Source organism: Phoxinus phoxinus, assembly GCF_949152265.1.
Source record: "Phoxinus phoxinus genome assembly, chromosome: 22".
In the NCBI taxonomy this organism is placed as follows: domain Eukaryota; kingdom Metazoa; phylum Chordata; class Actinopteri; order Cypriniformes; family Leuciscidae; genus Phoxinus; species Phoxinus phoxinus.
Genome location: NC_136897.1, coordinates 6,198,950 through 6,224,305, shown reverse-complemented (window position 1 = coordinate 6,224,305; position 25,356 = coordinate 6,198,950). Strand labels below are relative to the sequence as shown.

General features: G+C 36.3%; 2 protein-coding genes across 4 annotated transcripts; both read right to left on the bottom strand.

Annotated features, from left to right (window-relative positions):
- Nucleotides 1–69: 69 nt before the first annotated feature.
- Nucleotides 70–13,973, bottom strand: LOC306990744 (FYN-binding protein 1). Of its 3 annotated transcripts, none has more exons than XM_079597968.1 (17): nucleotides 13,758–13,973; nucleotides 12,922–12,992; nucleotides 8,960–9,527; nucleotides 8,674–8,728; nucleotides 8,149–8,228; nucleotides 7,727–7,761; nucleotides 7,555–7,589; nucleotides 5,613–5,724; nucleotides 5,361–5,520; nucleotides 4,004–4,157; nucleotides 3,887–3,903; nucleotides 3,730–3,781; nucleotides 1,433–1,487; nucleotides 1,148–1,310; nucleotides 951–984; nucleotides 628–665; nucleotides 70–453 (listed from the first exon to the last, which is right to left on the bottom strand). In XM_079597968.1, exons 2-17 carry the CDS (start codon nucleotides 12,922–12,924, stop codon nucleotides 428–430), a joined length of 1,587 nt encoding a protein of 528 aa, XP_079454094.1. In that variant the 5' UTR covers nucleotides 12,925–12,992; nucleotides 13,758–13,973; the 3' UTR covers nucleotides 70–427. The 3 variants fall into 3 exon arrangements, with proteins under 3 accessions (XP_079454094.1, XP_079454095.1, XP_079454096.1); XM_079597969.1 differs by lacking the exon at nucleotides 13,758–13,973 and adding an exon at nucleotides 13,631–13,666; XM_079597970.1 differs by lacking the exon at nucleotides 13,758–13,973 and adding an exon at nucleotides 13,631–13,666 and having other exon boundaries at nucleotides 3,887–3,900.
- A 515-nt stretch (nucleotides 13,974–14,488) lies between these two features.
- Nucleotides 14,489–24,784, bottom strand: slc35e1 (solute carrier family 35 member E1). The gene is made up of 6 exons (XM_079597977.1): nucleotides 24,358–24,784; nucleotides 21,892–21,962; nucleotides 21,623–21,760; nucleotides 21,418–21,543; nucleotides 19,736–19,981; nucleotides 14,489–17,545 (listed from the first exon to the last, which is right to left on the bottom strand). The coding sequence occupies exons 1-6, from the start codon at nucleotides 24,686–24,688 to the stop codon at nucleotides 17,330–17,332; spliced, it is 1,128 nt and encodes a 375-aa protein (XP_079454103.1). The 5' UTR covers nucleotides 24,689–24,784; the 3' UTR covers nucleotides 14,489–17,329.
- Between the last annotated feature and the right edge of the window lie 572 nt (nucleotides 24,785–25,356).

The window sequence follows — 25,356 nt, the reverse complement described above, 5'->3', positions numbered from 1 at the left end:
ACACAGTACAGTTACACGTTTACAAGTGAATAATGAACCATCAATAAATAAGTAAATAAATATCAAAAAGTAATATAAAACTTTATTTCTTTTATTTTTTTAACAGTGCTGGAATGTCAATACCACAAAAGAGAAAGATCTAACAGTAGTAGGTATCAAATCTAACAAATATTAAATCTTCCCTATGATAATTACAAGTAAAAATCTTTACAAAATATATTTTTTCAATAATAATAATTCTTATTATTATTATAATGTTTGATAATTATTTCTACAATATACAAAACTTTGAGCTTTAGTTTCCTGAAGCAAATAGGTTCAAACAATTTCATTTGTTTGTTACAGGGAACCGATGAGGTTCAGTCTCTTTTTACTTTCTCAGGTAAAAACACTTTTATATGGAGGATCCCCATCATCTTCAAACAGGTCAGCTGTCATCATTGTCATATATATCTGCAATTAAACAAACAAATACACAATTAATAAATCAAATCATGTTAATGTTTTTATAATCATTTGCTAATATAATTACAAATATAATAAATGTAAAAAAAAAAAAAAAAAAATCTACAACAGCTAGCATTAAAAAGTAAAACATTTAATTTAGGAGAGAAAAAAAAGATGTACCTGAAGCAGTGTCAATGTCATCATAAACATCATTCTCCCTGAAAATTGTATCAGAGAATAACATAAAAAAAACGTGTCTGTGGTTTCACAGACAAGGCTTAGATTAAGCCAGGATTCGTTTAATTAGGACATTAAAGTAGCTTTTATAAATGTGCCTTAGAGAAGAAACATTACTGCTGTGCATCTTGAAAAAACAACGGCACTGACGTATTTTAAGATATGCCAGAGCAAGTTGCTTTCAGTTAAAACATCTCAAACTGCTTATGCCTTGTGTATGAATGAAACCGGGGGATTGTGTATTATATAAATAAATGAATACATACTCATGCAGGAGGTAATCCAAGGGCACATATCCATCTGTGCAAAGAGAAAGAGTATAAAATAATTGAATCACGGTAAATGATTGTATTCAAAATAAAAGCTGATCTTTATATCACTGTGTTCTTGGTTTGAATAGAACTGAAGAAAAAAGGCAAAGCTTCAATAGCATATATTTCCCAGCAGGAGGTGTCTGACTCACATTTCCCTTCGTTATTACGGCACAGAACTCGCTTCTTGCTGGTCTCCTGTATAACCTCGAGAACCTCTCCACGGATCACCGGAAGCTCTTTGTTCCCAACCTTCTTCAAACTGGCATTAGGGTCCACCATCATGCTGTACAGAACTCGGATGGGCCCTTCAAACTGTTAAATAGTTTGATATCTTTTATATTTTACGATTTAAGACACCTTCTCATGGCAATGATCAACAAGAATTGAAGCTATAAAACCGTGAAAAAAAATGGACAAAAGTAAGACAGATTTACCTTGAATTTCTTTCTAAACTCTTTCTCTTGCTGCTTGGCCTTTTTCGGATCATGGCTAAACAAAAACATATGGTATTAATATTAACTCTCATATGCATGATGTTCACTAGTGCACAGAACATAACAAATAAAAAAATAATTTAAAAAACAACTACCCATTCAGGGTGTGATGTTATTATTTTGAAAGAAAAAGAGATTTGATTTGTTCTGAAGTCAAAAGAAACATTAAGCTTTTTAAAAATAATAATTAATGAATATAAATTGTGATCATTATATGATTCAAATATTGATCATTATATGATTCAAATATTGATCATTATATGATTCAAATATTGATCATTATATGATTAATAATCAATACAAATCTGATGTACTCCTTTGGCCATTTGCATAAACTGCTTAGACTAATCGTCATCTATAATCTTTTTTCGTCAAGTCTATTTTTTACTGTATGTAGGAAACAAATATGAGATGGGAGGAAAAATAACTTTCTAATAACTTTTTTAATAACTAAAGTTTCTTGTGGGAATGCAAAAACATTTGCGAGAGAACGCAAAAGTATTCCCGAATAAGTCTTCCTCCCATCTCATATTTTTCTTCTTCACCATGTCCCTTTAGGGCCTCCGTAGGTTATAACTTTTTTAAGGCAGTAAAATAAAAGGGAATCCGAAAAGTAAGACTGATTAACCCTAACTAATTGCTAGTTGGTCAGTCTTAACTCAGCGGCTATGTTTAAGCCACTGGCCTCAGGTTAGGGAAGCTAAAACAAAAGCTCTCTTTATCCTCTGTGGTAGTTTACACTTTAGTTAACCATTAACATACAATTCAAATGGGATTTGGAAAGTTTTGTTTAAAGCGCATCAAGCTGAAGAGAGACACTTCAGCAGCTTTCATACATACAATATGACACAAAAAGAGCAAATAAAACAATAGGTGCTATTGCTTGTTTTGTAATGGAACACAACAGACATATATGCCTCAAGGTGCGGTCACATCACTGACATTTTGGCAAATTTTGCAGGCAAAAGCTGGTCCATTGTCTGTTGTCAAAAGTGTAGCCATGTACAGGCCTAAAGCACACATAACACAGAACTCACAAATCTATGTGACCAACTTGAACTCAATGTGAAATCTGCATGGGGAAATCTTTCACCCTCATGCCAAATTCCAAATTGCATGGATTTTCTATTGAAATTACTGGATTTCGTCTGCGACAATTCCCCCAAACAACTTGTGGCCGCACCTTTAGTAAATGAAAATGAGTCTGTGATGTTCTACTAAGTCACAACAAAAATATTGGCAACCTAGGTTTTTTAAATGATTATTATTTTCAGTCGTATTTTGTAGTTCTATCAGCCGAGTGATCGACACTAAGGCACACATCAGTAGAACGCACTAAACAGACGAAAAAAAGGGAGTTCTATATAGAACCCGGGGGTTCTTGACTCGATTTTAAAAATCCCTTTATGCTGAAAAAATTATATACAAGAAGAAATGTCTTAAATTTTTGCATAATGTTTAATGGGTTATTGTTTAGTTTTTTGTGGTTAATAAGTATGTTTACGAGCTGTTTGATTCACAAACTTTATTAAAAATAAACTATGTTTATATAATTTAAATTAAATCCATAAAATGATCCCATGATAGAAACCGATAAATGAAGCACCCTTAAAGCCCCACTGAAGTGCCTTGTTTAGTGTTGACCTATTTCCACTGAAACAGGAATACAGTTAATGACATATCGAACAGCTCCTCCCCTTTTTTTAAATAGCCAATAGCGTTTGGTTTATATCAAAGCTCGGCCAGAACCATTTAGCCTGGTAAAGCCCCAGTTTCCTCCAAATCTCTAACCGTTTCTCCTCATAATCTACTCCATATCGCTTTAAAATACAGCATTATATGCAGAATTCAAATGGATGCGGTATGTTTTATGGTCTACACCGACTTGCACATCTTTCACGCTCTGTGTATCGTGTCAATGTAATGTTCAATTCACCATGTAGAAAATAGTATATGAGTAGGTTTTAGCCACAGCTTCAGCATCTATTTTTAATGTAGGGGGCGGGACACAAATTTTGTCATAGTTTTAGAGCACACTAGCTTATAGATAACATTCTAACATATTCAAACTAAAAGACAAAAAACTTCAATTTTGATTTCATGGGGACTTTAAAGGTTCCATATAGAAACGTTTCTTCTAATCTGTTCTCTCAAAGCCTCATTTTCATTTGTGTCAAATTAAATATTGGGGACTATGGTCCATTTGTTAAAACGAAAGAAAGAAAGACAATAGACACCTGATCTCTGGGGGAGGAGGAGGAAACTCATGGTCCACATCATCATAAACATCTGAGAATAGCAGAACCCAAACATATCAATCCAATGCAGAAAAATCTCTGAAAAAAGACTTTTCAAACCAATGCATAAAAGATGAGTCTGTGTACGTTAACTCACCATCACTGTGAAAACTGCTGCAAAGAGAAGAAAAAACACACACAATATGAGCTCAAACTTTTGAGTCATATAAGAAACATCCTCTGTCTTCCCTCAACATGAGGCTTGGGGTCTCACCTGTCCAGTTGGTCGCTGGAGCCGATATCATCATAAAATTCTGGGTCGATGGCCCGGCCTACAGAAGGGTGGAAGGACGGGGTGGCTTGACCACGGATTTTACGCTTCACTTCCTCATAATCCACATCCACACAGGAGTTACTGATGTAGCCAACTGCAATGGTAAACACATATTCATAACTTTCTGAATATTTTACTGTCTTTTTCTTTGGTTATTAAGAAAATGTCAAGCCAAGTTGATAGCTAGATAGACTTTAAAATAAGATTTTGGGTTAAAATGTAGTTAAGTATATAAGTATAAAAGGTGTGACGAAATGAAAGTAGAAACAGATTTTTTTCATATTGTGACATGTCCGAGTGAATGGGATAATCGAAAAAGAAAAAATGTAGGGTGGGGATTTGGTTCAATACAACGATTTTACTTCCATTGAATGGAGGAAGATCTGAATGTGAGATTGATTTTTTTAATTTTTTTATTTAACCTTTATTTATCCAGGTAAACTGTTTGAGAACATCTTTTCATTTACAAACATGACCTGGCGATTGTAAAAAATTGATTGTAAAAAAAAAGGCTGTATTAAGGCATACTAAATGATTGAAGAAATTAATGATTACATGATCAGTCATTGTGATTTTACCAAGTAAGACATATTTACAACTGTAAACTTGTCCCTCATATCTGATTGGTTGATTGGAATGTTTATCCAGGAACATGTTGTACTTGGTGAAATCACGTTCACATTCACGAATACATCACCAGAGAGAAGTCTGTTGTTTTACTGCAACATTGAGTTATGTCATGTCAAGTCATTTGTTTGTTTTTTAAATCTTCTTTACACTCATTTGTAAAAAAAAATATATATATATGTTTAAAGTAATGCACTTAAAATGGAAGTCTATGGGGAAAAGACATTGAAATAAACACCTTTTTATAACTGCAGTCCCACAGCCAAAAGGATAATTATACAATGTTTACAGTTCAAATATACCATGGTCTGTCTGAATACTCGATTCTGGTTGGCTGGAAGGTGTGCATTAAAACTGTTATCGTTGGAATCACTTTCAGAACGATTTTATCCAGCCGATGAACAATAAAAACAATGACACCAATCATAATCCATCCTGCTGAAATGAGCTTGAGCATTTAAAGTAACAGACAACACGCTTACAATAAATAGGATGATATAATCCGCTGGACAAAATGTTATAATTCATAAATAATAAATGTGACCCTACTGCACTACTTTATCTCTGTGTCTGATTTAAAGCGGAGTGGGATTCCACTGTAAGTGCTTTGCTGTAAACATGATTTTCACATGATCATGTCACAGTTAGAACTTAAGCTTATTTGACTTACAGCTGCCCCTCATGTTTCGTGCCAGCCATTTCCCTTCAGGGTTGTTGTTCACACGGATGATCTCCACGTTCTCCCCCTGTCGCACCTTTAGGTCATTCTTTCCTCCCTGCCAGTCCTCTCGCACACGAGCCATGTGGATCACCTCAATAGGCCCATTCAGCTGTGTGATCAAACACGAGTATGAACATGCTAATGTCTGCAGAAAGCATGCGAAAACACACATAAACGCTTCAACACTGACAAAATTGTTACCTTAAATCTTTTTCTATACTCGTTTTCCCGCTTCTGCGTTTCCTTCAGTTCTTTCTTGTCCAGCTCTACCTTTTTATTCTCTTTTGAGACTCTCCTCTCAGCAGGAAGAGGTCTGCAACATATAGAAATATGCTTCAAATTAAAGGAACAGTTCAAACCAAATTCACTTTCTGTCTTCAGTGGAACACAAAAGGAGAAATTCTGAAGAATGTTCATGCTAGTCTTTTAAGAGCTTGACAGTCAACGGTCTCTGTTTGTTTTCATTTTGTTGGAAAGAGTAATTTCACGAGGGTGAGTGAATTAAGTTACCGGTAGAGTAAAGAATAATGTTAATTTTATGGTGAACATTTATTTTAAAGGTTATAATTTAAGTGATTGTTCTGCAGTCTGAGGCTGTAAGAACATATAGATGTAATATAACAACATTTTTATTTATAGATTATAGATTTCTGGTACTAAAAGTTTTGCGAGTAAAGTGTCACATGATCCTTCAGAAATTATTCAAATATGCTGATTTCTTGTTATTATAAAACATTTCTTGTTATTATCAATTTTGAAAAAAAGAAATTCTGCTTATTTTTTTATTGGTGGAAACCCGAAACTGATAAAAAAAATTCAGGATTCTTTGAAGAATAGAAAGTTCAAAAGAACAGCATTCATTTGGAACAGTTTATTGTCACTTTGGATTATTTAATGCACCATTGCTGAATAAAAGTATTCATTTATTTACTGACACCCAAAACTTAAACTCAAATTAAAAATAAAACACTAGCAAATTCATTACAAATAATACAACACTACAGTTAGCACCATATTATAATGTACAGTACAAAAATGGGTATTCATTTAGACTTTAACATTTTTAATAAATTATAAAGAGTTTGAAACACTTAGGTGACAGCAAATGTTGTTTAAATGGGGGAAACTAACATGCAATTAAATATTAAAGGGGTGGGAAAATGCCATTTTCACAAGATGTAAAATAAATCTCTGATGTCCCCAGAGTGTGTGTGTGTGTGTGTGTGTGAAGTTTTAGCACAAAATACCCCACAGATATTTGGGGCATGAAATTATATAGCATGTTAAAGTTGTCACTTTTTGAGGGTTAATAACCCTCTTATAAAGCAACTTTTCCTCTTCTCAACATGGACTGCGTGTTCCCGGAGCGGGGTTTATGTACATTTTAGGGTTGCTGATGTCACTAACCCCGGAGGAATGTCGTGTAGTCTCTACCAGCCGTTTGTTGTAGTCCTTTTCTTTAAAAGCAAATATCTTCCTTTGCTTTGAACTTTGAGAGTTGTAACTTTGCAGATGTTGTTTTTGCTCAAACAGCAACATTACACACTAACTAAAGTTAGAAAAGTGAAATCATACTTTACCACCCCTTTAAATATCCAATATCGACCGGTATCAATAAAACTTTTCTAATTTTGACCAATATCAGATAAGGTATCAATATATCATGAATTCAAGCGGTGAAATTTACATTTAATAATTTCGCAGATGCTTTTATCCAAAGTGACTTACAAATGATGAGAGCGATAGAAGCAATCAAACCACAAATAGGTCAACAATATGCAAGTGCTGTGACCAGTCCCAGTTAGTCCAGCACAGTACATGTAGGATTTTCTTAAATGGCTCAGCAGCTCGGGTTGAGTTAGGCAGGTCATTCCACCAGCAGGGAACAGTTAAGGTAAAGAGATTTTGTGCCTCTTCGGGATGGCACCACAAGGCGCTGTTCACTTGCAGAACGCGAGCTTCTAGAGGGCACTTACGTCTGAAGTAGTGAGTTTAGGGGGTGCATGTGTTCATGTTTGTGGCATCATCATTATGAACGTTTGTGAACAAGCTGTTTTTGTAGTTCAGTTTCAGTAATGGTCTGGGTGGGATCTTTGTATCGTAAATGTTTTGTAAATGCATGACTTGTAAATGTATGACTTACAAGTCTGGGTCTTCATAGATATCTTGATCGCTGTCCTACAATACACAAAAATAGCATATTAGAGCACATACTAGACTGCACTACAGCACTGAAACCACAGCACATGGAGACCCTTAAACATACATCCTCACTTTCACTCGTTCTGACACACACACGCGCAAAAATAACCCACCTCGTGCTGAGAAGGGTAACTGTCAGTCCATGAGTCTGCAACATGAGGAGACATATATGCTGGATTGGTGAATGTATTTTTTTATAGAAATAATTCTGTAATTATCTGCTTCACATAGTAAAGAATAAAAAACACACACACACACAACACATTTGAGACACATGCAAGATTATATTTTGCCCACCACAGTTCTGAATGTCACCAGGGCACTGCGTTGTGGTTTTTTAGCCCATTGCTTTGTGGTGTCTAGGTGGTTTCTTACTGGCATGAGTTTAAAGAGCCCACCCTCGAGTCTCTATGATAATCTGATCTCCAGATATAGCTTGGGTCGCTCAATGTAAACCTATGAAATTCTTTCTTCTGCTTTATCGCCCACCAAGCAAAATTCATAAGAATTTCATAAGAACAAAATTCATGTTTACCTCTTGGCTTGGGAGGTGGGGGAGGAGGTGGTGGGAGTGCGCTGATGTCATCATACGTTTCCTGCTCCAGGGGCACATCTCTGATCCAGAGTGAAAACACATGCAAATGAAAGTTAGATCAGATACTTACCCAATCAGACTCATTGACAACGAACATACTTAACTCACTAATGACAATACAGTGGGATAAAAACAACCGATAAACATAATGCAACACAAACACAATACATGCTTTTCTGAGCTGGTTTCATAAGAATCTACATAAAGAGTCAGGAAATGCCAGAGCGTGCTTTACACCCACATACTTCCAGGATGAAAGATTGCACTGTAAGTTGCATGCATAAAGCGACACAATAGAATTGAAGGTGTTGTGTTGTGCAATTCAGAATTATTGTCTCTTTATACTTCAGAGATACAATACTGATATGGAAAACTTTACACCTCAGAGATATAATCTACATTTTCCCTTGTCTTCCAAACTGTCAATCTACACAACTACGTATTGAACAACCAGATATTACTCACAATTCTGGAAACGATGGTGTCCACTGGCTGGGTTTATTTGGGGGTCTTGCTGGTCCTTTTCAAACACAAATATATCAAGTAAAACAGCTTTTCTGTTCAAACATATTCAACACAAAGTCTTGCTTAACATGTCTATGAACAATAAAATTCCTGTACTAGATCATAGGTAAAATGACCAATAAATGCAAATATTTATTGATGAGTGATGCGTTTTTATTACTGATTTGTATGTGTATGCAATACAAGTTTGAAAAGGCATTTGTTTTCCATTCAAAATGGCTCTTACCTTTCAAACATTGTGATTCCATTGGTCTTTTGGGAAGAACAACAGGGTTTTTTTTCCGAAAATGATCCAGATTTACAGACGGAGGCCGTTTTGGTTTCGACGGTCGTGGCCCGACATTGGGAAGCGGCTTCCTTAGCGGTACAACCTCCGATATGCTCCTTTGGCATGGCAGTGGCGGTTTGAAAGTAGAAGGCAGTTTCATGTCGCTTTGCTGTTTTAGTATCTTGCTCTGAAGAAGTTCTCCTGTCAGTTTGACTCTGCTCGGCACATTGACCTCCGCAGGGGCCATTTTAGGACTCTCCTGGGCTCCTAAACGACGAGCGGGAGGAGGTCTTGGAAACACTCCTTGAGGGCCCGAGTGAAACATCTTTGGTTCACTTAAAGAGTTCAGAGGAACGATTGCTCTTGGAGGCACAACTGAAGTCTTGTTTCGGAGCACTCCATTGGTTAAAGACTCTGGCAGCACACCAACCGTGTGAGGTTTGATGGCGGATACACCTCCGGAACCTGCCATTTCTAACTGAGCGTGAAATTTGGCCCGGAGGGCCTTGACATCCACATTTTCCTCCTATAAAATAAACATTTTAAATAAAATTAATTCTCATTTGAGCTCTAAAACAATTCAAGTTCCCTTTTGACGTGTGCATTTCACAGGTAAAAACCTGTTAACTTGTTACTAGTATGTTCCCTTACTTTATATGGTGATAAATGTAATAGATCTAATGAGACATTTCATGCAATTTTACAATAAAATACTGCTAAATGTAGTTAATCATAATTTACATGGAAAAAAAACATAAATTGACATTTTCCTGAATATTCTGTGCTCACATTTGATGATTTTTCATTAAAATAGATTTTTAAATGTACATTAGAGTTTCTTATTACATATTGCTAAATTAATGTTTATTGCATTATTTTAGTGTCATATAGCCTATGTGACCATGATGGTGTTTTGCATTCTTCGATCTATCCATCTATGACTGTGCAACTTCAATACATTAACGTCTTCTGTACCGTAACTTGTAGAGAAGTTTCATGTGATGAACTCTTGTATTTTTGTCACTGTCAGTGTATTATAAAGGTAAAAGTGTTACTTTATGAAACAAGTAAAAAGTGTGCACTTATGAAAATCAAAAGAAATATATCCTGTTCAATCTGTTATTAAATAAGTAGCAGATCAAGTTAATCATTTGACTGAAATGTTGTGTTTCAGCCGAGAGGAACTAGGACAACCAGTACATGACACGGTTATAGCACTGATGGCTTCTGTCATATAAACATCCATATAAACAGCATCTGACCTTGTGGCTGCTTTACCACACAATATCAACAAGTGTGAGATGGAAAAAACTGTTTGCATGTAGGCAAAAGAACAGGTGTGAATTTTCACACAAAAAAATCGATGATGAATGGTGATGAATTGTGACGAATGGATGGAGAATGTTCTCCGTCTCACTTCAAAAAGTTAAAGGAATGTTTTAGGTTTAAAATACATTAGGCTTTTTGGACTAGAGAAAATGATTTTAACTCGAAATAATTCACTGTAATAAGTCATCAACTGACGTTTATTACGTTTATTACCAAAATCTAGTTTTAAGAATCAGTCATTGAAAATCTCAATCAAACTGACTATTAGAAGTCTATGGGGCAAGGCATTGTACTTCTTGGTTTTGTTTATCTTCAAAATTTCAGAATATCAAAAATGACATTCATTCACATATTCCTTTTACTTCTCAGTCTCCCCCATCCAACCATCTGGCTCCGTTCTAGTACTGTATGTAATGCCCACTTTACAAGAACCAATACATTCTCAACTGATAAACTCAAACCTCATACTGTACTTGATCACATTTAACGTTGCTCAGCGAAATCCAGTAAAGGTAAAACATTTCATAATAAAGATTTTACATCAGGTTTTTTATGCAAATTTTCCGAATGCTTCTTGGTTTGAACTGGAAATTTTGCTGCAATTTCGCTAATGTGACCAAGCCTTGATTCGAATATTTGAAAGTTTCACTCAGATTACTGAAGAAAAATAATGTTCCAAACAGCATTTACCTTTGTTAACACCATGTTTAACCAAAAATAAGAAGACTTCCATTGTAAGCGCATTAATACAATCACGTTCTTTGATTTGCATCTTTGTTTGTCCTAATAAACTGAGGGACAAGTTGAAATTATTTTCTGTGGTAATCGACAGTAGGCCACAGATGCTATCAATAGTTTAACTTGTAATGAACCCGAAACCTTAAGCTCAGAGGACTTTATTTCAATAGAATGCATTGTTGTTTGTTAGTTGAAAAATAGGCATTGATCAAAATCAGTAGGGGAAGGCAGAAGTTTTAGCAGAAGTATGCCATCTCTGTGGTGTTAGCAGAATGGACTACAATAGACCTCAGTCAGACCACACAGTGTCATCTTATGCACTCATTAGGACTGGGCAGTGAATGTTTCTGATTTGTCCTTATAACATTCTTTAAATAGTGAGTACATAGTTGATGCATCTGCTAACCTGCTGAATCCTGTGTTATGCAACTTCACGACATCAAGCATTGTGGGGAAGATAATGAACTGTCATGAAGTGAACAGCAGATTCAGAACAATAGTGAGGCACAGGAAGTGTCTTCAACCACACACCTTTGCACAGCACATCACTCAACAGTGGTTGCTATAGAAACGGCCGCCAATAGTGAGCCTTCAGCTGCATGCTTTGCTAAAAATGCAACGCGTGTCAATGGCAAAGAAAAAACGAAAGCTTAGTCTAGGCCTAATCTGTTCTAGCCACATTCCATTATCATTCACTCACCCTTTCAAATCACATTATAATATTCTTAATATTCACACTATTATATTATAGGGGAAAGGAAGCACAAGTAATTTTTTTTTTGTCATAAGTTATCACCTGAGGCATGAGTTTATTACCAAAATCTAGTTTCACGAATCAGTCTAATTGAAAACCCCATACGAACTGACCACTAATCCGAATATCTCTAGTCTATGGTGGTTGCCCAGCGTTCGATTAACTACATCGATTCACATTTGAGTACTTATGTATTACAGTCCAAAGTTCAATAATTCAATATATGTGCGTGTGTGTGTGTGTGTGAGAGAGGTGTGAGGGGTGGGGGGTGGGGTGGATTTGTGTCACTGTGGGAACCTAAATTGAGGACCCCATGAGGAAACAAGCTTATAAATCATACAGAATTAGTTTTTTTTAATGTAAAAATGTTTTCTGTTTTCTGTGATGAGTAGGTTAAGGGGTAGAGTTAGTGTAAGAGGAGAGTATATAGTTTGTACAGCATAAAAACACAAAGTCCCCACAAAGATAGTGATCCAGACGTGTGTGTGTTTATCTATTATATTATCTATTATAATAGGCCTAAATTATAATCATATGAAAGTGATAAAGTGCAGAGTGTGAAATTTAAGGATATGGAAAAGTTTTCCAGGTACATTTAACAGCGTCTCATCATTTTGAAAGGACATTGAAAAGTTGCTAAAGGTATAGGCTACAGTGTGAAAAAAGAATGAACAACATGTAATACAACGCTGAATTACATAACCCCAGGGTTAAAAATGATCTTATGGTATAAAAAAAAAACATGATTAGAGTATCCTCACTCTCTCTTCTCAGAGCAAACAGAACTCTGAATAACTCAACCACACGCATATAGTATTTAGAGGTCTCGGCTGCTGATGATGACCAAAAATACTGGAGTACAGATCACTATGTGACACAGCCTTTGTACAATGGTCTGCTTTTTATTTTTTATTTAAATAATAAAAATAAAAATAACTTATAACATGAGCAGTGACTGTTTAGATTTTAGGTTTGTCAACTTCATGATAGGCTATCAGTATCCTAATCAACTAAACATTTCATCAATAATGATTATATGGAGCATAGAAAATGCTTATTTATGATAGTTTCACTAGAAAGAAGATCAAGGTGTCCTTACCATGTGTTTTATCTCCAAAGTTTCATGTCATGTGAGTACGGCTGAACTGAGAAGCAGACTGCAGCAGTTTCCTGAAGCGCAGATGACAGATCAAACACACTTGGTACAGCAGGAAGTCAAATAGAAATGAATGAAGACAAATCCATTGGGCATTTACATACGCCTATCTACAGGTTATACGAGGCTGAGGTGCATTTAAATAAAAACCATGTCTTTCCATTTACAAATAAAAACATGAGAAATATTGTCACCATTCCAAAAAAAATAAGTATACTTTAAGTATGCTTAAGTAAAGTTGAAATATGTTTTAATGTATACTTTATGTAGTAATTACACTAATATCAATGTAATAGAAGTCAACTTGTAAGTCTACTGTCTCAATACTACTTGGGACTAAATTGGCTCACTTTGTATAAAAGTATACTTTAAGTGTGTGACAGTAGTAAACTCTGAGTACACAACTAGTTTACAACTATGTTTTTTCATTTGTACTGCAACTACACTACAAGTGAGCTTATAGGCTGATAGTTTAATAGTCAAATAGCCTACTTGTTTTATAGTTTATTAAAGTACAGCTTGAAGCATACTCAGTAAACTACTAGTTTGGTAGTTTTATACTGCAAATGTACTTTTGTTTTTTCTTTAAGTGAATATAACATCATACTTATAGTTTACTATATTCCTATTGATTTTTATACTTGAAATATACCTTTTTCCATTTTAAAACCATTGTATTCGTTAATCCTTCTATACCAACACGCGTATGTGGGTAAGTTTCATTTTTTTTAAAGCAACATTTTAAACAAAAAGCTAAGAAAATCGCATTTTCGTTAGACTTCGTCCGGATCGGATTCAGAACAATCAAAGCACAGATGTTGATCGAGTCCATCAACACCATAAACGATTTACAGTCGTTTTCTCTTCTTGGGTCCAACAACATTTCATTCGGTAACGTTAGGCAGTTTTGAACTTAGACTATTTATGTTTGATGAGCGATCGCGTTATTTTACATTTGCGTAAGCAGTCACTTGTTTCTGCTACTTCACCTGTGTTTTGATCAGGAGATTCTGTACTCTTTCAGAAGATTTGTCATAGCGCCCCCTACCGTATAACAGCGAAATCACGGATAGCCGGAACAATTCCTACTCTACCAGTGGACTATAATAGCCTACCCTACACATAAATTCAGATACTCAGAGGAATACATATTTTTATATATAAATCAATATTTTCAAACAAAATAAGTTTATAAGACAGTATGTAAAACTATGTGAAACGTATTTAATAGGCTACTCAATCATAAGAGTAAACTACAAGCATAGGCTACTTGATTCTAGATCAAAAGTAGGCTATTTCTAAGTAGGCTATACGTGCAATTTTAAATATATTTTGGAGAAGTAGCTACATAAAGTAGCTTATATTTCTGAGAAGTACAGAAAAAGTAGAGTTATTTTTAGTTTTAAAGAAGTGTACAAATAGCACACTTGAATGGCACTTGGCTATGGTTTATTTTAATCTAAATATTTTAATATACATTTTTAAATATAAATAAAGGAAAACAAATATTGCCTTCTACTCGCATCGATTTTATTGAATTAAAGAAATCCTAACGTATTACAGACAGTGAAGTTCTCCATCGAAACTGATGTTGAGCCAGACAGAGCTTTATCTCCCTCTGTCGGTCAGATAGGTGAAATAACCCAATAGTGGATTTGATCAACACTATCTTTTTATTCTTTCAAATCTAACAAAAATCAAGAATCGTTTGGAATCAGATCGTGAGGTGCCTACAGATTCCCACCCCTAATATATATATATATATATACATCCATACACACATTTTACGGAAGGATTTGGCTTATATCCTGAGACATAAACATAAATGTGGCCAATAACAAACAAACAGACAAACAAACACACACACGTCAAATTAAGGATTTTTTACATGAGATGATGAAATTCTATGAAATTTACATGAGAAATGAGAATTCTAACTTAAACCCCAGAATATGTAATGCTTTGTATGATATTTTTAACATAGTGTAGCTAATATGCCATTCAATACAAACAAAAAGGGGCAATGCTATTTTTGTGTTTGTACAATTCTCTGCCTACAGTGGCGTTCACACGTCCAAATCCACATTGAAAATGTAAAAGTTCAAAATGTAATCGACTTTTAGGATTCTGCTGTACAAAGCACTAAACAAATATGACAGCGAGACTTTATCAATTAATCTTCTTTATTTTCACATTTAAAAATAAGTCATCTTATAACCTTTAAGTTTTCAAGAAAAAAATGCAACATTAACCGTACCAAGGCATCTTAAAATCAAATCATATAAACACTGGCTGAAGGCAAAACTATCTCAACACAGAAAGTGTGACAATGCATTTCCACACCATAGAGAAACAAATGGAAAAAAACACACAAACAATTATATGTGACTCAACATAACTGTCAGATTATAGTGACACATATGAATCTCCCAGGGAAAAGGTCTAAGAGCTTAAATATTCTGAAGCTGACTGGAAACGTATCAAATACTACAGTAGTGCATTATATTCTGAATGGGAAGGTAAAGTCACTGTGATATTGGTTCTGTTGAGCTGAATATTTCCACGGTTTAGGCTCAGTTTACAATTATTTACTGTATAATACAACACAAAAATCAAAAAAGTTATGTAGACTTATTTAAAATCTCAGTTTGAGACATTGAGATTCCAGTGCTAACTCACAACTGTGTTGTGTTAGCCCAGTATTTCTTGTACATTTACAACCAATCACCTACAAGCGATAAGTAGGAAAATCGGCAGAGAAGAAATTTGCACACCTCTAGTGATGTCACAATGAAAGAGCAAAATGAGTGGACCAATAAAAAAATAGACAGAATGAAGAGCCTTTGATCTTGGGCTGCTGAAGTTACAGAATCAATGAATGAAGCACTTCATCTGCCTGAACGATCCTCGAAATCCACAATATATGAAGAGACAAAGACAGAATGTCACGTGAACCTTGTCCTTGTGAAAAATATCATGATGCCAATTAAAATATACAACACTTAAAATATATATTTTAAAAATAACTCCCCAAGTTCTTTTCTCTTTGCAGTTATGCAATAATGTGCATGCTTTTAGCCAAAAATGTGTCAAACTTCCCAGCAGCAAGACACAGCATAGAAATTGAGAAATAGAGAGAAATAAAACAGCTAGCTTACAAATATTCAACAAAAAAAACCACACATTTTGCTAAAATTGGTATAACTTTGGGAACAAAGACGATAACGGGTCAGTTATACCCAAAAAGCAGGCCAACAAGAAATCTCAAAATCAGTTTTTAATGAAATAACCCACCTTTTTTTTTTTTTTTGAAGAAATATTCTAGCTAGTTATTAATGCTTTCAGCTACTGATAAAGGTGTAGTACTCTCAGCTCTAACACATTTGACCATATTTAACCCAAAAGTTGGTCCAGTTTCCGTCAACTTCAGGTTTTACACCCTTAAAGGGCCTGAAAGACCTGCAATATTGCAGCTTTTAACAAGAGCATTCTCGTGAATTTCACTGTCGCGGGATCAGCAGTTTTTAGAAACCGTCCTCAGACTGCAGTTTGAGGAACTAAGATTTTAAACTAATTGAAATTTAAAGAACATCAACTTCCACAAAATATTAAGTTGTTTTATGAACCTTCCTATTCAAAATGTATTATACTGACCCATAAGTTATGGCCATTGTATTGAAGAAGTCCCGTCAGCACTTCAGTACAAAAAAAAATAGATACAAAAAAATAATAATCATGCATATGAATGTACACCATGATTCAAGTGATCGTGTACAGTGACCTCTGTATGATTTAAACACCCCAGGAGAAAAAAGAAAAAGAAAAAAAGACTCCTTCACAGATATTAGACATTCAAAAATCCAAAGGGGTGTTTTCAGCCCATGATATGGTCAACCAATGCACCTATAAAAATAAATAAAATATTTACAAATAAAACGCAAAATCCGAACATTAACTAATACCCTGACGCAGTTGTATTTGCAGTGACCCAGTGTACGTTATGTGACTGTTTGACTGTCTGTCGGTCCTTCACTCGCAGTAACATGATGGCGATGAACACGCTACATTCTGAAATGCATTGAAATGCATCCTGTGCAAAAATAATAAAATTAAAAAAATCCCAGCACCTTTCTATAATCTACACATGCCACGTGAACTTCCTCATAAAATAAAGGTGAAAACACAACCAAAGGTTTGTAATGAAATAAATAAAAGAAAGAAAAGCAGTAGGATTTAGTGAGTAAACATTCCATTTCCAGTCATTTCGACACTTCCTTGTCCGTTTGAAAGATGCATCCTGTGAAGCACGGGGGTCTGACACGAGTCTTTAGAGTCCTTCGAAGTGCTCGACTCACACCACATACTGACTGGAGTTGTAATTCGTCGTGTAGGCCTGTCGGCTGTACTGAAAGTGGTCGGTGAGTACTGTGCTCCGACCGTGCTGAAAGTCTGAGCTGTGTGTGAAGGGCCCGGTCCCGTTGGACTGGGGCTTGTCGAATGACACCAAATCCTGTGTTGAAACTGGCAGCGGTGTCTTTTTGGCCTCCCGGCTGGTGTCATATTTCGCCTGGTGTGGAAAACAAGTTGAGTTCATTTGACATCAGTTTTTGCATTGCAATTGTACATCATTTGTGTAACGATGTGCCTTATGCTGCATTCACACAAAACGCGAATAGAGCGTCTGGCGCAAGTGTTCAATGTTAAGTCAATGTAAAGGCGCGTTTACACACGTCTAGTGGTCCTGTGGCGCGAATGAGGCGTTTAGCGCGGCAGACGCGAATTCGCGCGAATTGAGCGTCTGGCGCGGTATGCTATTAAAAAAACGATTATTTTATTTGGTGCTTTTGTGCGTTCACGTGTTTGACACTCGAGTTGAAAAATCTGAACTTTGGCGCCAATTCGCGCCGCGTTAAACAATCAGGAACCTGCTTGCTGCTGTCACGTGGTAAACAAGTGACGTGATAAACGGGGGCAGGCCCGCTTTTCAGTGTTATTTTATATTTTTGGCCTCAATAACTTATTTTATACGTTTGGCCTCATTAAATTACTTTGTAATTTGACTAAATGCCTGGTGTGGTTCTAATGTACAACAAAGCAAATCTTTTATCACATAAAAACTTGATTTCAATTAGGGGTGCACCGATACTGAGCTCATGTACCCGTACTTGTAAAAATGCCCCGATACCAACAACCGATACCAGGCAGCGTGTGTACAGTGTTTGTGTCCAGACAAAGAAACACTGACAAAAGGAATTATAATGGGGATAAAAAAGAAGGCTGTTTATGAAGTAAATATATCTTATTATTGAAATATTAAACAGAATATAGTAACGCCTATATAGCTGTGGTGCGCGAGCTGATAAGAGAAAAACGCACAGTGGGTTGTGCGCGCCCCGGCACAGACACGCAAGCGCATCAGACGTCAGTGGAAACTAAAGTTTGTAGTTCAGTCGCATGTCAATGGCAAAGAAAGTAAAACGGGGCATGTAGCTTAACTATTATTCTTTCTAACTGACAAGAAAGAAAGAAAGAAAGAAAGAAAGGAGACTTCTGTTAAATGCTCTTGATTGCCAATTGTTCACTCAGCACGTGTTATTTGGATTAAAACTAAATTGTATATGTAAGTAAAACATGAACTGTTACCTTATTTATGATTAACGAGGGGTTGCCTGCATTATTACAGGACATTTGCAGGTCAAGAAGTTCCATGAACTTCAAACATCCAAAGCGCACGCCCCGAAAACCAGCGTCTCAGCGCGCGAATACTGAATTGAAGTCTTTCACGTCTTGCGCTTGTACGGATGAATTCACACAAAACTATGTAAAAACGCCCGTCTTGGCGAGTATCCTAATAAACAAAGTCTGTTATATCTCAAGTGAACGTAGACGGTATATTCAAATGGGTTCAGTTTAGTTAATCTGCTGCTGTGTTTAAATGTTTATCAAATAAAGGACAAATAAATTACTTACTGCTCTTGACTAAATAGGCTACCTTTTTTAACTTTACAAAAAGATCCATCTATATTTCATTTATACAGTGATGAATATGAAGTGCATTAAATATATATTTGATGAACAAATAAAGTTATTCATTCTAATTATTCTCAACTAATATGATTGATATTCTTTTGGTTTCTCTACCAATACATTTAAAAATTACAAATGCATGAATTAAAAATTAATTGAAAATTAAAAATACAGGTATCGGTTACGGTATCGGTATCGGCGAGTACCAAAAATGAAAGTATCGGTATCGGACTCGGTCTGGAAAAAGTGGTATCGGGACATCCCTAATTTCAATTTATGAGACATTAATTTGGTATTGAATGCTACGTATTCCATATCTAAATCTAGATTATATGAAACATTAATATTCTAATGTAAAGACAACCAACACTTTAGTGTATAACAGTTTGTGTCTGGACAGTGTTGTTACACTAATTACTTTGAGGCTGGCTCCATTTATCATCCAAACAAAAATAAATCACAGATTAGGTGGGTGAGGGTGATCCTCGCTCCGATGCGAGACAACAGGTCATCAAACTGAAAGCGGCCATCATCCAGGCGCAGCTCCTAGCACAGACAGACAACCGCCTAGCACTTGCCCCTCCCACAAGAAGCGGATTTCGCATAGGACGCGCGAATGGATTCAAAATGTTCAAGCGCCAAACTAGATGAACTGGATGATAGGCGCGAATTTGACGCTCTATTCACGTTTGGTGTGAACGCAGCATTAAAAAAAAAAGAAGGAAATTACCTTATTATAAAGGAAGACACCTAGTATTGCTGTCATCATGCCGATAATGTTGGTGGTGCTGACGGGGTTCCTGAGCATCAGTAGGGATATACTGATGACCATAATCCTCTTTGTTGCATTGGCTACGGCGTAACTGAGTGGGCTGACCAGGTTCAGAACGCTAAAAGCAATCATGTTTTGTGCAAAGTTGCAGATACCACTGATGAAGAGCAGCACAATTGTTCCTGTCCAGTTGGAAATCTCCGACTGTAGAAGAGAACAGAGAAAAAATGAGCGTGGGCGTGAGTTAAGAGAATCACAGCGATTCACCTGCACTCCTGCAGGACGTGTGGTTTGATGGTTGAGTGCAGGTGGTAAAACACTTGTGTGTGTGTGTGTGTGTGCGGATTGTAGAAGAGTAAAATGATTTGCGGGACTTTAATGTAAATAAAAATAAAAAAATCAATTGTTCTTCATCTTAATGCAGGCTAAGCCTTCCCCTGCCTGCTGCTGCTTCTGATTGCTCTTAGAAGGAAAGCGGTCCATAACTGCTGGTCTAGGATCAGTGTTCTCTGTAATAGTATCATATTTGGTGCGTATTTGTGCTCTGGAGAGTATCAAAGGTTTCGGTTTACAGAGTTTAGCTTCAGCCCTGATAACAACTCACCTGCCTGTATCTATCTATACATTGATCTATGAATGTTGAAACATCTATGAAAACATTGATTGCCTTGTTCAGGTGTGTTTAATTAGGGTTGGAGCTAAACTCTGCAGGACAGTGGCCCTCCAGGACCGGAGTTGCCTATGCCTATCCCTGATATAAACCGATCAAGTCTCTTCAGAAAATTTGGACAAAAACCGCTCAATTGTTAAAGATGAACAAAAGTCTTATGGGTTTAGAATGACATCAGGGTGAGTAATTAATGACAAAATTTCAAGTAAATAATGAACTTTTGGGTGAACTATCGCTTTAACAGTGGTTTTTGAATGTAGATGCTTTAATAACTATAATATAATAAATCATGGAGCGTTTATGCTAGCATGTGAAGGTTGTAGCTTGGCGACATGTAACTAACTATTTCATGGAAATTTCACGGACGTACTGAAAAAAGCCATGTATACTTCTACCAGCGGGCTTTTGTGGGCGGTACAAAACGTGAATGTTGTGTATGGGAGCAGGAGGAGGCAACATTTTTGAGGGAGCAGGACAGAATCCTGCGGGAGAGGGACTAAAAAAATCCATCCAGCTCAGGTCTCGAATCCAGGGTTGAATCTCATGAAACTGGTTTAAAACATTCTAAAGGCAATTTTATTAACCTAATGTCAAACCTTATTAATGTCAAAAAATGTCATCACAATTAAATATGTCACCACCTTCACTAATTGTTTAAATGTAATGATAAAAATATTACCATATTTAATTTAAAAAATAAAGTACAATTTGTTTTACTGAATTTAAAATTAAGATAATTTTAATACAAATTAAATGATTGCATTAAAATCATGATGATCGAACAGAACCCATTGTAATTTAATTTCTACATTACAATGGGTTAGGAGGACAATGACAAAAGCAATGACACACTATGACAAAATTCTTTATGTTAAAACATTTTGGGACAGATATGAACTGAACATTTCTGGACAGATTTACTCAAACACCCTATTTCATATTCATAAAAAAATATTCAAAACATATTTACCAGGTCTCCTTCCATCAGGAAAGAGGAGAGATCCACTAAAATCCATGTGGGCAGCATATACAAAAGTGCATTGAATCCCAGGATGTTCAGTAAATGAAGGTGGTGAATCCTTGTGTCACGCAAGACCTAAAACCACCACAAAAATCATTTCACACAGGAACTCATCCCAGAATTTTTCTAAATGAAACATCATAGAAATAGGAACCTTTTTGGAGAATATGTTCTGTAGCGAGAAGCAGAGCGTGGCTGCCAGAGCGCTGATCAATCCAGAGACGTCAAAGGACAATTCAGTGGCAGTGGCCAACAGGACACCTCCGATGATGGGTATAAGAGACACGTAAACCTGGTCGGAAAAAAACATGCAGATAAACAATCCAAACTTCAGTATTGGATGACTAAAACACAATCAGTGAAACCATTATAAATCCAGTAAATACATTACTTATTTCTAACAGTGTTTAGAGGAAGACGTACCCTTGTGGTTTGCTTCTCTTTCATGATAATCCGTGACAGCAGAACCACCCAGATGGGCATGGTGGCCTTCACTAGGAAGAAGAGAATGGAAAGAAGACATGCATTCACTCATCTAAAAACATCAGCCATTAGTCTCGTCACATGTAAAATCTTGTGATTGCACCTGGTGTTTGAAACATCTCAGCTGCAGTCGAGTCCTCAGAAACAACACTCACACTCTCCCTGCTGATTCCTGCACTAATGCGGCTTCATATTCAAAACACACAGCTGTTTAAAGCTATATACACCCGGACAAACTCAAATCCAACAGTTGTCTCTACAGACTGAATTCACTAGTAGCATGCGTATAACTAGGAGGAAATAGGCTGTTTATTAATAATTATAAAGCACATATTAATGCCTTACTCTGCATGACCATATTCTACATCCCTTAATCCTACTCCACACCTAAACTTAACAACTACCTTACAAACTACTAAAGGTGCAGTAAGCGATTTCTGAGAAATGCTGTTGATATTTGAAATCACCAAAAGAAAACACGCCCCTACACAAAAGGATTGTACCCATACTATGGGATAAATATAGTATCAAAATTATTAACACGTGCAAGCACAGTTATCCATGAACTTGATATATGTTGCAGGTATGTTTTACTATCCACAACCTTTCAACTTGCATGTGCAATATTCAAAATTTAATGAATGTGTAGCAATTTGTACAAATAGAGACATTTTTTCAAATGTTTTCTTTTGTATTAGTGTATCATAATTTATGAATGCAACAAAGATGCAGCATGTGTGGATCAGGTGACATGCATTCATTGACGTCTTTTCTAAGTCGATCTCATTTGATTCATTTGGATTTTAAGACTTTCTTTTCGCCGTTTTTAAGCATTTCACAACCCACACACGAACACCTACAAATGAACAGGCCTGGTGCTGATTATTGATGTGGGCACAACTAGCCTACCCATCTATTTGACAAATTCTCAAATGTGCGTTGCTACATTTAAACTAATACAATACAACATGTGTGTGTGTACAAAATCAGAATCACAATGTGCAGCATTTTGTACAAATAGAAACATAGTTGTTAATACAAAACCTCAGTTTTGTATTAATATAGGTCAGAATTTGTGCATGCAACAAGTAAGATGAGCATTTGTGGATCAGGTGACAAGCGTGCATTCATTGACTCGTTTCTGAGTCGATCCTAATTGATATTAGATCCAGAGATTTAACATCACCATCTTACTGCATAAACGTTAAGCTTTTTTTTCTTTATAATAGGCTCAATGGAAGGAAAACTACATACAGACATGAGCCTATATGAACGGGACAGCACGTGTTAATTTTGATACTATATTTATCCCATACCCTAACTTTAAAGCTTCGCCCCCAAATTCATAAACACGCTATGCAACACATGCACCTCCCCCAAATTAGTACACCCTTACTGCTGATTGGCTTGTTGTGGTTCTCCGTCCGATCAACTTTCAACAGTGTTTCTCAAAAATCACCTACTGCACCTTTAATAATGAGCAGGCAAAAGTCATAGTTAATAGTTAGTTAACAGTGAGAATTGGACCCTAAACTAAAGTGTGACCAAATGTTTTTCCAACAGAAAAGCTGACTAGACTAAACAATCTACGTAAATGTAAACCAAGTATAAAATCACTTAAATCAGGAAGGAGTTATTAATAACCCAGAAACAATATGACAAGAATATCCTAATCCCTGCTTTCTGATTTTTTGAAAAGTTGCAGCCTTGTGAACAAAACATATATATAGGCTATATATATTAGCATGTCAGTATACATAGACAAAACCAGATTTTTGATGACTTGAAAAATGTACTCTCTCTAGATATTTGAATAAATGTCTTAGGACTGAAAAAAAACATTCTTGTCAAGACAATTAATCAGATAAAACTGACAATATTGAAGAGCTCATAAAATATGCTATATGATATATGCATAACAGACAGATGATGCTTAAAACAGAATGGACGTCTCTTATCTCATTCATAAACAAAAGAAATTGAAGCTTCCCAAACTAGTCTGTACAGCCACGCAGGTGGATGATGTGGCAGTATGTATTAAGAGTGCGGAAGTGACGTAGTCTAAGAATACTTCAATAAAGTGTAATGTTATCAAAGCTCGATCGTAAAGCAATTACAGAGGAGTCATTAAATCATCATTTCAATTTGTTTATTTGTGTTTAGATGAAAGTGGGCGTTCAAATGTCGGTGGAACGCAGATTGTTAGATTACCAGCTGTGGGTTAAGTTAACGTTAAGGGTTAAACGGCAATAACGCACGTTGATTTAAACTCGATTAAACGAACCGAGCAGAATCGCCACATCCGATCAGGTTGGCTAGTTACGTTCACTTTCATTGATTTTGAATAAGGCCTGTTACACAAAGCCGATATGAATAGCAGCTAACCGAAAGCCCCCCGTTACTTACCAGTATGCGCATACGACACCGGAACCTTCCATATGCTGAAATGGGCCGAGACGGAGGCGAAGTATTTCCCGAAGGCGAGCGGCAGAATGTACCAGCGGTAGTAGAGGGCCGGTACCTCCGCTCGCGGGACGCTCCAGGCTCGCAACAGCGGCGGGAGAAACACGATGATGGAGAGGATATGGAATAGAGAGACCGTGACCGGATAAGGGAAGCCGTTGAGGATGATTTTATTGATCACGTTGCCGCCCGAGCTGACGGTGTACCAGCACAGACACAGCACCGCGATCCGCATTCCCTCCCGCACGGGCGGGCGCTGCTCCACCGCGGCCATCTTTCAGCGCAAGCCACGACGCGACGTCTACTCTGGAGGAATCGCTGGTGGATTAGTCACGTGAGAACGCTAAAGTCACGCCCCTACGAAAATTCACCATGGTAACCAGGAGAGAGTTTTTGTAGAGGTGTGCACTGTTTACAGAGGGTTCATTGCTTCCCGCAAGTCAATTATTCACATAATGTGCTCTCTTAAAATACAAACAAGCGTAAATGTCATGCCACAGACAGCATCAGCTTGGATCGCGGATTTAATTAAACCATTCTGATTATTCCCAACGTTTACTTCTGGTCGGAGGCTTTCGTAAATAATTTGTTTACGAAGAGTTACCGTTCATTTTAATATTGTAACAAAAACAGTAAATAGTTGTACAGAAGCCCTGAACCACAACGTAAAAAAAAAATGTAAAAAAAATACATGTAAAATACATGTTTTTACGTTGCGGTTCAGGGCTTCCGTAAGTTGCCTTGTATTTAACTATACAAATAAAGTTATTTCTAAAAGGAGATCCCATATTCATTTATTTTGGTTTTATAGTAGCCTAACTTTAACGTTAGTCATTCTATTTTTGTGTTAACTGTAGATTTTGTTTTTATTAAATAAATAATATAATGTGGTGATTTAAAATGTATGAGACGGGAAAAAAATTGCGAGAGAAAGCAAAAGCA

Excerpts from the sequence above, each read along its gene's own strand:
- slc35e1 (XM_079597977.1), bottom strand. The coding sequence starts at position 24,688 with ATGGCCGCGGTGGAGCAGCGCCCGCCCGTGCGGGAGGGAATGCGGATC. Across the intron at positions 21,544-21,622 it reads AGAACATATTCTCCAAAAAG|GTCTTGCGTGACACAAGGAT; the intron begins GTTCCTATTTCT and ends TGGTGGTTTTAG. Across the intron at positions 17,546-19,735 it reads GTGTCTTCCTTTATAATAAG|GCGAAATATGACACCAGCCG; the intron begins GTAATTTCCTTC and ends TTTCCACACCAG.
- LOC306990744 (XM_079597968.1), bottom strand. Across the intron at positions 1,311-1,432 it reads AGTTTAGAAAGAAATTCAAG|TTTGAAGGGCCCATCCGAGT; the intron begins GTAAATCTGTCT and ends ACTATTTAACAG. Across the intron at positions 985-1,147 it reads CCGTAATAACGAAGGGAAAT|ATGGATATGTGCCCTTGGAT; the intron begins GTGAGTCAGACA and ends CTCTTTGCACAG.